The following is a 14,158-nucleotide window of genomic DNA, read 5'->3' as shown; positions in this document are numbered from 1 at the left end:
TGCAGCCTGGCTGCTAGCTGTGTTGAGCTAGTCGTATTTTAGTGGTGTCAGTTAGTACGTGTACATCAATTCAGCAGAAAATCCCCACTCTGGACAAGAAGCAGTACGGCTGGTATGTCTTTAAGTAGGAGTACGCTCTAATCATTGTTTGTATGTGTCTTAAGTGGGAATAAAAAGGATAAATATGTCGACTACGTCAACAGGACAAATAACCCTATTACTTTGTAAAAAAATAAAAAAATAAAAAAATAAAAAAATCTCTACTACGTCGACGGACACATTTCTTTACTACGTCAACAGGACAAATAAGGCCAAAAAATAAAATAGGTGTGGTTAAGGTAACATAGCCCCAAAAAATAGGGTAGGAAGGTAGGCAATCACTTTTTTTTAAACTTTTTTTTCTAATGTGTACAAATTAAACCTACTTCACAGGGAAATAGGTGTGCGACTCGAACGCTTTCGCTTTCATTGCGTTTTCTGCACTCGTTTTCTTGGGGTTTTTTGTTTGTTTTTTTACAAATGTAATAAAAAGTTATAGGGTCGGCCCCTAAAAATAGGGTAGGTCGGGTTACCGTAACCACACCTATTTTTTTTTTAGGCCTAACCCAAGGACTACTTAGTAGTCCTTGGCCTAACCCTATATACGTAAAAAGGACAAATATATAACTTGCAATCTGAAGAACGATTCGGCTCACCAGTATGGTATACGTACGTGCACATGTTCCTCGGTGTGATTGGTAAATCAGCGTGAGTTTATCGTGGGAATGGAATTTGTCTGGTGTATGTTTGGACCAGCCATGGAAATTTGATCTTATACTGTTGATTAGGGTCTTTGTTCACGATTATGTGTACAGCATGGGTTAGCGGTGTTTTCACGAGGAGGGTAGCGGATAGAGAGAGAGAGAGAGAGTGTGTATTTGTGTATGTGTGTGTGTGTGTGTGTGCGTGTTTGTGTGTGTGTGTATGTGTGTCTGTGTGTGTGTGACAGAGAGAGAGAGAGAGAGAGAGAGAGAGAGAGAGAGAGAGAGAGAGAGAGAGAGAGAGAGAGAGAATGTGTGTTAGAAAGAGACAGCGAGAGACAGACACAGATTGTACTCTCTGTGTGTGTCTGTTTGTCTGTCTGTATGAGATAGAGAGAGAGAGAGAGAAAGAGAGAGAGAGATAGACTGTGTGTGTGTGTGATACAGAAAGAGAGAGAGAGAGAGAAAGAGTAATCTACTCTGACCCCCTCCCCTGGAAAACCACGCCTGTATTCCATTGCAGGCGGCGCAAAATACAGAAATGTTTATCAAGCAATCAGAATCAGAAATAAAAGCTAAGTTGTTGTGCGCGAGTGTTGATACAATGGGCTACACAATCATGATCGCAGTGCATACTTATGTTGTTATCGATTGCTTTTGCGACATTGTTCTTTTGGACAAATGATTAACATTATTTTTGTGATTTTGTTGTTGTTTTAATTCATTCTTTCTTTCTTTTTGGGTAGGGGTTTTCTTGTTGCGCATTTTTATTTCATGACTACGACCAACCCGTCATCAATACTGAAAATATTTTCACCGTAGATTTTTGTTTACTTCAGGAAAACATGAGACCTTTACTGATTGTATGCCCGCCAACGTTCACTCAAACGCGTATCGCATTACAAAGAGGTCGGGTCGATCGGCAACCCCTCAGCTTCCATAAATATCAGCGTTTATTAGTATTCTGTCACAGAGCCGTTAACACTTCTATCCCTCAGTCTGTCCAGGTGTGTTTACCTTTCATTATTACCGTCTGCTCAGTCGTTTCGGATCTACCTGGCTTTGTTCTGTCAAACGTTCACCCTCTAGTGTTCTTTGGATCACAGGGTTGTGGTATGAGATTAGTGTAAACTTTTTGTTCTTGAGAAAGTGGCTTGTCGTTTATTATTTTAAAGACAAAAGCTTGGTTTGGAGTGTCATTATTGGTTCCTATTCATGGACGCTGTATCTCGCGACGCTCATTGATGACCATGATTGGAATGGAAAGTTTTCGCAGTGGGGGTTGTCTTGGTTTACATAGATTTAACCTAGTGTTTTATTTCCTCGTGAAATGAACTAGTGAGAGTAGGCCCTATGTCCCCAGGGAAAATGTTATTTTGAACCACGAGAAGGAACCATTCGATCTTGTAAGCTGATTGTCCTTGTTGATAACAACCGCTTGTGACGGCTCAGTTGCATTTTCCAATATACTAAACCTCCTATATGAGAGTTGTGCATTGTTCTGCGTCGACGAATCCCAATCAGGGACACTTGGAATTATCTTTAAAAGTTCGTGTGATTAGGGACAGAAGGAGTCATGTGAAGCCACGTCTCACGTGCCAGCAAATATCACTGCGCCAGGGGAAGCGGAGGTTGGATCTCATACGCTTCGTGGATCTCTCTCTCTCGCTCTCGCTCTCGCTCTCTCTCTCGCTCTCGCGCTCTCTCTCTCTCTCTCTCTCTCTCTCTCTCTCTCTCTCTCTCTCTCTCTCTCTCTTTCTCTCTCTGTTTGGGGGGGGGGGGGGGGGTATTTTCTTGCTTTGAACAGCTAGAACAAGACATGACGTAACTAGTCTTTTGGTAATTTTGCACACGGACGACTTATTTTCGTTTGACTTCTTAATTTAACCCTCACCCGTTTTAACCCCTCTCCAGCCCCGTTGTGTCTGTCTGTGTCTCCTTTACAAATACCCCCACCACTTGCCCATTCCTGCTTTGTTGTTGTGTGTTTCTGTAGTGCACGACTACGATTCCCACAGCGCTGTGCACTTCGCACACAAAACTTAAGTCTCAAGTACATGTCACTGACAATAGGCAATTCTCGATCGCTTAATCTTTGGTCTGGTCACGGTTGATTTGTTGCACCACCCAACCTTGACGAGGTATGCTTGATTGGTTTTACTGGTAGGGCTTTTTCATTATGTTCTTAAAGAACTATTACACAGAACTTTATACCTATCCGTATTTTGCAGTGGAACCACACCAGGCCATACTTCTTCGGGTGATTGTGTTTGATGTCTTTGAAACGGAAAGAACCTCATTTTATTTTTCGATTAAGTCATAATTTTCGAGTCAATACAGCTATGAACTTGCCTTTGAATGAAATGTCCAATCTTAGCCGAGGCAAGAGAAAAACCCTTGTGTCATTTTATCCCGTCTCCATGGTTAGTTCACCCTGAAAATAAACCAAATATAGAGTTGTGTGGTTTTATGAGCTGACAGAATACAGACAATACAGTAAAATATAACTCTGAACATGTAGACAGAGACAGAGAGAGCCCAACTGAGAGACAAACAGACAGACATACAGAAACAGAGAGAGAGAGAGAAATGTTATTCAATTTAATATCGTGACATATATACAGTATCTGGCATTGTCAAGATTGACGATCCGTACTCAAGCACACACACACACACACACACACACACACACACACACACACAAACACACAAAACGTCACACACACACACACACAAAACCTCACATACACACACACACACACACACACACACACACACACACACACACACACACACACACACACACAAACACAACCACACACACACACACGTACACACACACACACACACACACACACACACACACACACACACACACACACACACACACACACACACACACAAGGATAATGCACCTAGTGGTGAGGGGAGTTGCCATTAAATTTCCTCAAAATGTGGTAAGGCTTGCGTTATATGTCTGGAGGTTACCTTAGCAGGTTAAGAATTATATTATTGACTGGCATTTGGATTCGGGAAGCTCTATTGTTCTCCCTCTCGCTCTCTGTCACTCTTTCTGTCTCTCTGTCTCTGTCTCTCTCTCTGTCTCTCTCTCTCTCTGTGTCTCTCTCTCTCTGTCTCTCTCTCTGTCTCTCTCTCTCTCTCTGTCTCTCTCTCTCTCTGTCTCTCTCTCTCTCTGTCTCTCTCTCTCTCTGTCTCTCTCTCTCTGTCTCTCTCTGTCTCTCTCTCTGTCTCTCTCTCTCTGTCTCTCTCTCTTTCTCTCGCTCTCTCTCTCGCTCTCTGTCACTTTCTGTCTGTCTGTCTCTCTCTCTCTCTCTCTCTCTCTCTCTCTCTCTCTCTCTCTCTCTCTCTCTCTCTCTCTCTCTCTCTCTCTCTTAACTCCCACTCCGAAACTCCTCACCCTCAGATCAGCCCCCTGTGTCACTGTGTGCTTTTTGCCACAGCTACTTATCGATTGTACTTCATGAGCTGTATTGTTGGCTCATGATTGAGAGGTTACGAGAGAGGAACTCGGTGGCTACCGTCATTTCAGGCAGAGAAAAAGTTCGGAGGAACCCCCCCCCCCCCCCCCCTTCCAATGTACAGAACAAATACAGAAATTCAATATCGGCAGAGCCGCAGTCAATCATTTCTTTGCCGTGTGTAGGTACACAGTCCCTACTAAAGGTACAGGGTTTTGTTGCCATTCGGGTTGGTTATGTATGAGCTTTGTTAATGGAGTATTTCTTTCGTTCGGCTGAAGTTAAAGATTAACACGGAGGTCAATCGTGAGCGCAAGAGTTGTGTCTGGCTTCTCTTTTGTCATTTCCCCTTGTATTTTTTTCTGTGGGAGTTTTCCAACTTTAAATACATCCAGGAATAAAACATTGTACGACAACGAGATAAAACGTAACTTAATTGTAACTTCATGTAAGTCGTAACAGTTGGGGATAATTTGATACAGAATACAGTCAGATTTTCGATTTTCAGTGTAAGCATTTATACGTTATTATAGTTAATACACATCAGGGGGTTGTTACAACTTCGAGATTAATAATGTTTCAGATTCACAGTTGAACATTTTCGGATGGGGTTAGCTTGAAACTTTATCAGGGAAGTTGATAAGAGTTTCTACCCTGCACATGATTCTTGCTAAATGCGGACATCCATAATCCCTTCTCAAACATTCTTTTGTGGTCAGACCGAGTGCTGTGCCAGCAGTCCCCGAAATGAAACACACAGGTAGACAAAATTAATGATAGGTAAGTCATGGTCAGATTAAACGTGGTTTTCGCTGTGTCTTAACTTTAAGGAATTTCCACCGAGAACCAGTCAGTCTGAAGGCTGAAGGCAGTGGAAGAAGACCACGGTCACGTTATTGAATCTAAAAATAAAACATTAATTTGAAATTGTTCAACACAAAAATCGACGTCTGATTTTGACCTAACTAATGTAGTGTTACTTTGGAACAGTTTGGTAATTTTGTTGGTTTGTGATGTTATCTTAAAACTTTATTGTTTGCATTCTAACGGCAGAGCAAACTGTAGGCAAAGTCAAAAATACACGTTTAAGAAGGTTAGCGAAGGTTGGCTGCTAAAAACGAGAGAAAAAGAAATAAAGAATTATTTAACAAAAACAGAAGATTTCTTTCTTACCTTGTCAGTTTTCTCCGGTTTAAAATCCGGTTCAGAGAAAGTTTTGAAAGAACTGGACTGCTGACCACAAAGTACTCCAGGGCCCAGTCTGCGATTTGAACAACGATCGGAGAGGTTCAGCTAAAGTCACAATGAAAATCACAGTCGGGGCTCAGAGAACAATCTTGACCCGACCTGTCGTCTGTATGCTTCGCTTAGATTACCTCCCTTTTGTTCCCGGCTCAGAAGGGTAAGCCTCTTGCTGTACGTAGGTAACACAGGCGGTGCTGTAGCAAAACACAATGCACACCGGAATCAATCATTTTGGCTACGGATCACTTACCGTCCAAATCTCATTTACCTTTTGCTTCGCTGTTTGTGTACGACCTTTTCCCTGTGCCTACATTTTATTTTGACGGGAGATGGGGGTGGGGTGCGCCCGTTTCCCCAGTCTCCCTCTCCGTCTGTCTGTCTGTCTGTCTGTCTGTCTGTCTCTGTCTCTCTCTCTCTCTCTCTCTCTCTCAATCTCTCTCTCTCTTCGTTCCTTCCTCTTACACACACACACACACACACTGCACTGCTCACAAATCTACACCTCGATCTGTATACCAGTCATAAGACAAGCCGACCGTTTCCTATTTGTCACAAGAGTCTTATTTACCGAGCAGTTGCCTGTAAGCTACAATCGCAGATAGAGAAAGCCGGCTAAAAACTGATCAAACAAAATGGAGATCAGAACTAAAGTTTTATCGGTTCCGAAAACCTAGACCGTCTTATCTATGATTTACTGCCCAACAGCCAGCAGTTTTGAGTTGCGTGTAGGAATGTCTTGGTGGGAGGGGACATAGATTGTTGTACGTCAAGACTGGAGTGCTTGGCTGAGCCCTGAACTTGAAGGAAAAATCCCTCTATTTTATGTCATTTGTTGTGATTCTTTAGTGATTTGTGTCGTAAATAGATTGGGTGAGAATTGGAGAAAGGAAAGAGTGAAAATTTGGACAACTGCACTACACCAACGCACTCACGCACGCACGCACGCACGCACGCACGGACGCACACCCACACACACACACACATACACACACCACACACATACACACACTACACACACACTACACACACACTACACACACACACCACATACATACACACACACCACACCACACATACACACACACCACACCACACACACACACACCTGTGCCTATCTTCCTTATCTTTCGTCATTGGGGGTGTTCTGTCATACCTTTGCAAGTGACCATCATACGACGTAAGACACGGTTCATTTTTCACAAAACAACAAATGTTAGCAGTACACATGACTGGCTGTTTTTAATATGACAGTGTTTGCTTGCTCTGCTTCATTCAGTAATCGTTTTCTCTAGCTCCCCCAGCACACGTGACCTAGGATATACTTACAACAGAAAGCAAGTAGCCTACCACTTAATGGTCTGCATTAGCTTTTTAATGCACTTCCCTCTCGCAGAGTAAAGCCAGGCAAGGGTCGATTCAGCACGAACAAAATGATCTGGGAATTGGGCTTTTGGGATTGGCTTTGGTCGGCTTCATGTTCAACAGTATGCAACAGCTCAATCATTGAACACTGCAAGTAGATGTGCGTTTTTCCGTTGTGTGTGAGTGTCGGTGGAGAGGGGGGGTCAGAGGACAGAAAGGAGAGGGATTATTTCAGCACACACAAAAAGAAGAAGAAATGTGTGTGCGCGAGAGACAGAGAGAGAGAGAGAGAGGGGGGGGGGGGGGTATCAAGTGTTAAAAGATTGGGGATGGGATCGGAGAGGGGACAGGAATATAATATGTTCCAGTCGGTTTGAATAAGAGTTAGTTCTGCGCAGAACTGTTGTAATTTGTTATGCATAAAACCACCAATCAATAGCCATGTATACATGTCAAAAACTCGTGTAGGTGCATGTCACTGTGCGGAGCGATCTAAGTCTCAATGTAAGATCATTGCTGACAGACCAAAACGGTGTTTTGGGCTAGCAGTCAAAAGCAGTGGCATTGTTGATTTAGAGAGGTGTTATAATAGGCACCCGAAATTTTAAAGTAGTTTTAGAACGAATCCGCTCTTTTTGCGTGTTGAGCGCCGGCTTGTGCAGGTTTTTACATAAGCAGGCTTGAACGTTTGTTCTTCGCACACACACAGGCACACGCACGCACGAACGCACGCACAGTTGGTTGGTTGGTTGGTTGGTTGGTTATTTTTGTGTATCGTCTCTTCAGCTGATACTGCTATTCGAGACCGATGCAACGCACGGACGGACACGCACGCACGGACGGACGGACACGCACGCACGCACACACCCACACACACACACACATACACACACACCTAGTTCTACGTCCTCATGGTTCCAGTTAGATATCGTGTGTATCGCTCTGAAGAGCCGGGGGGGGGGGGGGTGGTTACATGTAAGGTGACAGGTCACTCAAGGCGAACAGTGTATGTACGGGTTTCCAACACAAGCTGCCGTGTGCTGTTGAGAGCGGGTGAGAAAAGCTGTATGCTGAACGCACACGACCTCCTGTGGCCAGTTGCTAATGTCAACAGTCCCTCTCACTCCCGTTGTCAGGGGCTGAGCTTCTGTGTGCTACCGTTTAGTAGCTCTCAGTGCCAAGCACTGATGAAATCCCCTGTGGCGTTAAAACTGCTGAAATTTAGTCCCTGGACTTGCTGTAGTCTTTTGAGGGGGGGGGGGGGGGGGGGGGGGATAGGGGGTGGGAAATGATTGTGTGGTGGGGCCGGGAGGGGGGGGGGGGGTTGTAGAAGAGAGTGTGTTTCTTTGAAAGGCAAGTGATGGAAGGAAACTGATGCACATAATATACTGTGAATGTGATGATCGTTCATATGATTACACCGACACACTCATACAGATAGATACCCACATAGACAGACAGACAGACACACAAACAAACACAGACATGCACACACATCTTAAATTGAAGGGTGCAGGGATCTTGACAGTTTTTTCTCTCACTGTATCAATTTAAAGAAGACTTGCTGCGAACATTGCACTTAGAAATGAGTATGGTGTGTTAGTCTGTTCACTCAGTCGATCTGTTGTGTGTGTTTTCAGGTGGTCCTGCAGATTCTGATTATCCTGACTGGAAATTACAACTTCTTCAACCTCCTGACCATCACACTCTGTGTCCCTCTGCTGGACGATGAGGTCTTCTTTGGGGCCGCCAAACGCTCTGGTCAGTTTTGTGTTCTTGTGTCTGTCTGTCTGTCTGTGCCTGTCTCTTTGTGTCTATCGATGTCTTTGTAAGATCTCAATCTTAAAATCGTTACACTCTGTGTCTCTCTGCTAGACAAAGAGATCTTCTTTGGGGCCGCCAAACACTCTGGTCAGTTTGACATCCACCCGTTTATCAATCTTGTCTGTCTATGTCCTTGTAAGATCTTAACCTTAAAATGATTCACTCTCTGCATGCTTCTGCTTGATGATAAGTTGTTCTTGGGGCCACCAAATGCTCTGTCAGTTTGTTATCTTTCTACATCTTTGCAATGTCTTTACCTTAAAATGATTCACTCTCTGCATGCTTCTTCTTGATTATGAGTTCTTCTTTGGGGCCACCAAATGCTCTGTTGGTTTGTTGTTTGTCTGTCTGTCTGTCTGTCTGCCTGCCTGTTTGTGTGTGTCTACATCTTTGCAATGTTTTTGCCTTAAAATCATTACACTCTGCATCCATCTGTTTAAAGATGAGTTCTTCTTTGGGGCCACCAAATGCTCTGCCAGTTTGTTTGTCTGTCTCTGTCTGCCTGTCTCTTTGTGTGTGTCTACATCTGTTGTTATATCATAACCTTAAAATCATCACACTCAGCATCCATCTGCTTGAAGATGAGGTCTTCTTTGGTGCCACCAAACCATCTGTCTTTTTGTCTGTCTGTCTGTCTCTTTGTGTTTGTCTACGTCTTTGTAATACAGTCGAATCTGTCTGTAATGACTACTCAAGTGATTGGCGGAAAGTGGTTGTCATAGACAGGTGGTCGTTATGGACAAGATACCCTTTTGGCGAACCTCCAAGCTCACTTTGATACTGAAAAAACCCACACAAAACACAGAAAGAGTACAGTATTGAAAAATGAAAGTCAAACCAGTTTACAGAGCTTTTTTTCGGAAAAAGGAACTTCCCTTCTACAAACTGATAGCATGCAAGTTACATGACAATTGGATTTATTACATTATTTAAAAATAAAAAAATTTTGTTTCCAATGACAAGGCCACACAAAAAAGTAAGGTCGGTATCTAAGGATTATCGTCACGCTCATAAGATAATTGCCTATGTCATTTTTTGGTGTTTAGAGAAAAACCAGTGGTTTCCGATGGTCTAAGAGTTTGAACTCTCTAACACATGACAGATACCCTTCCAGTAGCTTCCCCTGTAGTTTCACTACACAAATGCCTAACACTGAAATAGGTATTTTTCTTATGAGCTATAGTGTTTTTTTGTTATTTTTTACCCAGGCGCATGTGGCTTTTTATTTGAACTCGTGCAAGCCAAGTTCGTTTGAGGGGGGGGGGGGGGGTTCCAACTGAAGGCAGGGGTCCAGGGGCCGCCGAGGCCACGGTGGGGTGCAATGGCAACGCCCCGCTGGGGGGTCTGGGGGGCACAACCTCCCAGAAGCCGAGAACATTTTGCATTTGTGAGGTCATTATTTGGTCTTTCCTTGCAACTGGGAATCAAAATTACACATTTTTAACAGTAACAAAACACGCGGAAGTGGGAAATGTATAGGGGCGAGCACTCAATGATCTCACAGTGTGCAGTACAGTCCCTTTCCGAAACATCGGTTCCCCGATAGCGCAGATATATCTTGTTGCAATCGGTTCTCTGATACTATTATAGGGAGGCTCACGCTCTCCGCGGCCCCGGCAGTCAAGCAGAGAGTACAAAGAGCTGTTTTCAACTCAAAATTGTGCTTATTTGAATTTTTATTAGAAACAAATAAAGTATGATTGCTCTTGAGTATAGTCATCTTAGTACACTCATCTAAGTTTGATGTGCAAAAAATGTGTTAACATAGTTGTATTTGGATGTGTAAAATGCCCCAAAGCGTCGCGCGCGTGCGTCGGACTTAGCCGCTGGCTCGCTGTGCAGCGATTTGGCCCCAAGCCACGGCTTTATTCTAAATCGGTCCCAAAACAACCCGTTTTTGGTTGGTTCGCGTTTGCAAACTATAAATAATTCACCAATGAAACTTGGCACAAGTAACGATCTCCCCTTTGTTTACGTCATATCAAGCGTTGAACCAATGGGAAGCACTGTAGCATATCACACACGAACCATCTTCAAACGAAGAGCTCACAGTTGTTCCATTCATCGTTCGAAGTTCAACGCATCGCTATTGATCGTCAACATCTTGAATTTTCTTGTGCCAAAGTTTCTCATTTGTAATCGGAGCGGTTTTTTAACGCGAGCGTTTTCAAGACGAGAATTTGAGCGTCGAATCGCACTCCTGACAAAGCCGAGTGGAGACTGAGTTGCTGTGTTCCAAGCTGCAGAATGTGTAATGGCGGGCGAGTCAACTAACTGCTGTGGGGGCGTCGAGTGGGTATGTATTTGATCTGAACTGTTTCTCTGTCGAAATATGCATTAGTTTTAAATGAAAATCAAATTATAACTAAGTTCTAGTGTTTCAAGCTATCGAAGGTTAAATTGTGTTTGTAAATCGGCTTAGATGCAACATATTCGATTTTGATGTGGAGATCATCATCCCCGGTATTTGGGCGATACCACTGTCGGACAATCCCGAGGTTTCGCTGATCGAGCTGTGTTTTGTTTTTTAAAGTAAGCTTAAGTAAACGCATCCTGAATCTCATTAAACATAAGATTGATGAGATATTTACAATAAATCTGTAAATTTGATATTTTCTTCTGGATGGTAACAAATCTAATGGATCAGAGTGGCACTTCAGGAATGAAACGTGTCATATCACAATAGCTACTGAGCACTGTACCAGTTTTGTTTGCTGAATACCCGGGTACGTAGAAGAATAAGTTTGCTGAATATGAATCATGACTGCAGATGATTTAAATTGTTGTTGTTACTATTGGTAAATAAGGGATCAACTCCTGTTCTTTTTGGGATACTACCATACAGCTGGAGACACTGCTACATGTAGTGTATTTGTTGTTTTAGTGATTTTTCACTACCTATTTTATTCATGTTTTTATTACTTAGTTAGTGGAAGAATCTTTTGTAATGTATGTTTGATGGTGTATGCTTTTAATTTAGCGTTGTTGACTATGAATGTAGATGTAAATGCTTGTATAACTGTGTTTTCATTTTAAATGTGTCAAGCGCAAAGAGCATAATTGTGAAGTTATGATGTTGCGCTATATAAATGCTCATTTAATGATTTATTATTATTATTATTATTATTACATCTTTTCACTGTCGTATGTGAATTAATTAGAAAGAAAGACAAAATGTTTTGTTTCTATTAATATTTTTTAGGCTTGAATATATAGTTGTTTTATGTTTTACATGTATGTTCTTTTGTTTTTCAGATTGTTTGCATCCCTGATCAGAAGGCTGTTGGAACCAAGTTTTCACTTGTACCTGGAACCTCTCTTCTCAGCGGCTGCTTAACAACTGAATCAGGACCACTGGGGGAGAATGCTGGCACACTGCGATACATCACAAATGGGGACTTCATCTCTCTCACGCTCTCGGCTGAGAATGTGGAGAAGCGTGGCAAAGTTACTCTTCCGGACGACTCCTGTCTTAGTCGCTACTTCGAAGTTCTTCACTTCTGGCTGATGAAGTTCACCACTCAGGCGTTCAACTCCAGGTCTCCAACTTCCGTGCAAGCAAAGTGTGGGCGTGTGAAAAAGGTTTACGTCAAGCTTGTGAGTAACTACAACAGACGACCGACTGAAAAGAACTGCTCGGCCTTGTTTGACTTTTTGTGTCAGCCTTTCGTGTGGAAACTTGACGTCTTGTCAAAATGCATCTCTGAACAAGATGGAATAGTGGCTGCTCCAGAGAAGCCAGCCCCTGCGGCCCCTTCAACCATCCCTGCTCCTTGTGCCGTCGACGTGCCGGAGAGTGACTGTGAGATTGTTCTTCGTCAAGGCAAGACTTTATTCGACAGGGATTTGGTGAGCTGCAATATCGAAAAAGAGTTGCTTGCCTACCGACTTGACAGACAGCTTAGATTGAACAGTTTTCTGGAAGAAAAGATTGAGGAACTGTCATCTTTTATGTCAAAGGACAGCAAGGGAATTCTAAAAGAGAGGAAACTGCTGGAGAAAAAGACTCTAGCACTCGAAACCAAGGTGAAGTTCCTGAGAGATAAGATTAAAAGTAAAACTCTCAAACAAGGAACTGTTGACAGGAAAGTTCACGAGAAGATAGTTGCAGGACTAGTGCAGAAGAGTAAGGTGCTCACCAAAGATTTCAACCATCTGAGTCTTCAGTTTGAGGCCGGCGAGAATGAAAACGAGCTGTGATTAAGCTGCACATACAGTACTGTATGTTATTGAAAGTTCTAATGTACTTCATGATGGAGGTGTTATCCTTGTGTGATTTAAAAAAAAAAGTTATGCACTGGTTGTGCTGCTAAATTGAGTTGACAGATCCGCCGTTTGATTTTTTTAAACTTTTTTTTTTTTTAAATTTTTTTTAAGACTTATTTGGTTACTTTATTCTTTTAGTTTGGTCCATATAACAAATAGTATCCTTGTGACTTGCCGTTGATGTCTCTGCTTTGAACAAACTTTTTATTTTTAATGGTTTTTGAAAGAATTTTTATGTGACGTAATATTTACTTTTTCATTATTCTAACTAAAATTGATATTTTTCCCCATCAAATCTGATTGAATATGTCTTAACTATGAAGAGCAGCTAATTTCCTTTAATTTGATATATTATAAGTTTATATTAGGTGAATAAATCATGTTAAAGTGAAGATCTGCATATCTGAGAAATAAGAGTATTCAGAAGATGTCGGCCATTTTTTAATTTGGCTAAATTGACTTCATTAACTACTTTTTTCGCAAATAATTTCTATATACATGCGTTTTAACATTCAATAAGTACAATTAATAAAACAGTGGATGAAAAAGAACTTTTTTTGTGTTTAGTGCTCTGCACAACTTTTTCTAAGGTGGTCTGGGGTTGGTGTGATGGACATTTTCCCCGACTTTGGTGCTTCCTAACTAAATTTCCAATAGAGCTACATCCCTAAAATTTTCGGATCCCATAGACAATATTATATTAAGCATATCTACAAAATTTCAGAAGAATAAAGACATAATTCGTTGATTTATGAATGGCCAAAGTTATGGAAAAAACGTTAAAAATGAAAATGGCCGCCGGGCCTCCCTAACTATTACATGTAATACTAGTGATAGTGTAGTGTGTGACTTGACTTGTGGCCTATGATGATGGATTTATAACGGGGAGGGCAGGCCGTTGTCGACTTGATGTTGTTCATAATTTGAAATAGTTTTAGAAGACCAAATAAACTAAGGGAGTTGGGGGAAGAGCTTAAAAAGTCCACATATTTTTTTTTTCTCTGAGAGGTACATCGGATGGCCGGGGGGGGGGGGGGGTGTTCCGGAACCCAGGAAACCCCCCCCCCCCCCCCCCCAGATCTGGCCTGCAAGCTGTGTTCCCAAGATATCGGAGAAGAGTAGGTTTCCTTGTAATGTTTGCAAACTCGAGATTTTTCATTTTAAATTAATTTGTTTTTATTTGAAGGGTCAAGAAAGTTATTAGGTCAGGCGGAAAAATTAGGGTCGGTCGGGGAACGTGAA

The 14,158-nt window shown here is 42.3% G+C and overlaps 2 protein-coding genes across 3 annotated transcripts in view; both read left to right on the top strand.

The window, feature by feature from the left end:
• Positions 1-14,158, top strand: part of LOC138971252 (lipase maturation factor 2-like) — a 57,400-nt gene that overhangs the window by 31,297 nt on the left and 11,945 nt on the right. For both annotated transcript variants that reach the window (XM_070343953.1, XM_070343952.1), the window contains exon 8: positions 8,467-8,587. In XM_070343953.1, coding sequence (XP_070200054.1) covers positions 8,467-8,587 — 121 coding nt within the window. The remainder of the gene's footprint in view (positions 1-8,466; positions 8,588-14,158) is intronic.
• On the top strand, positions 10,244-13,467 carry LOC138971253 (uncharacterized). The gene is made up of 2 exons (XM_070343954.1): positions 10,244-10,946; positions 11,906-13,467. Exons 1-2 carry the CDS (start codon positions 10,905-10,907, stop codon positions 12,848-12,850), a joined length of 987 nt encoding a protein of 328 aa, XP_070200055.1. The 5' UTR covers positions 10,244-10,904; the 3' UTR covers positions 12,851-13,467.

Source organism: Littorina saxatilis, linkage group LG7 (genome assembly GCF_037325665.1).
Source record: "Littorina saxatilis isolate snail1 linkage group LG7, US_GU_Lsax_2.0, whole genome shotgun sequence".
Lineage (NCBI taxonomy): Eukaryota > Metazoa > Mollusca > Gastropoda > Littorinimorpha > Littorinidae > Littorina > Littorina saxatilis.
This window is presented reverse-complemented; position numbering and strand designations above follow the sequence as displayed.

Coding starts and splice junctions, on each gene's coding strand:
- LOC138971253 (XM_070343954.1), top strand. CDS start 10,905: ATGGCGGGCGAGTCAACTAACTGCTGTGGGGGCGTCGAGTGG. Junction 10,947..11,905: donor GCTGTGGGGGCGTCGAGTGG/GTATGTATTTGA, acceptor TTTGTTTTTCAG/ATTGTTTGCATCCCTGATCA.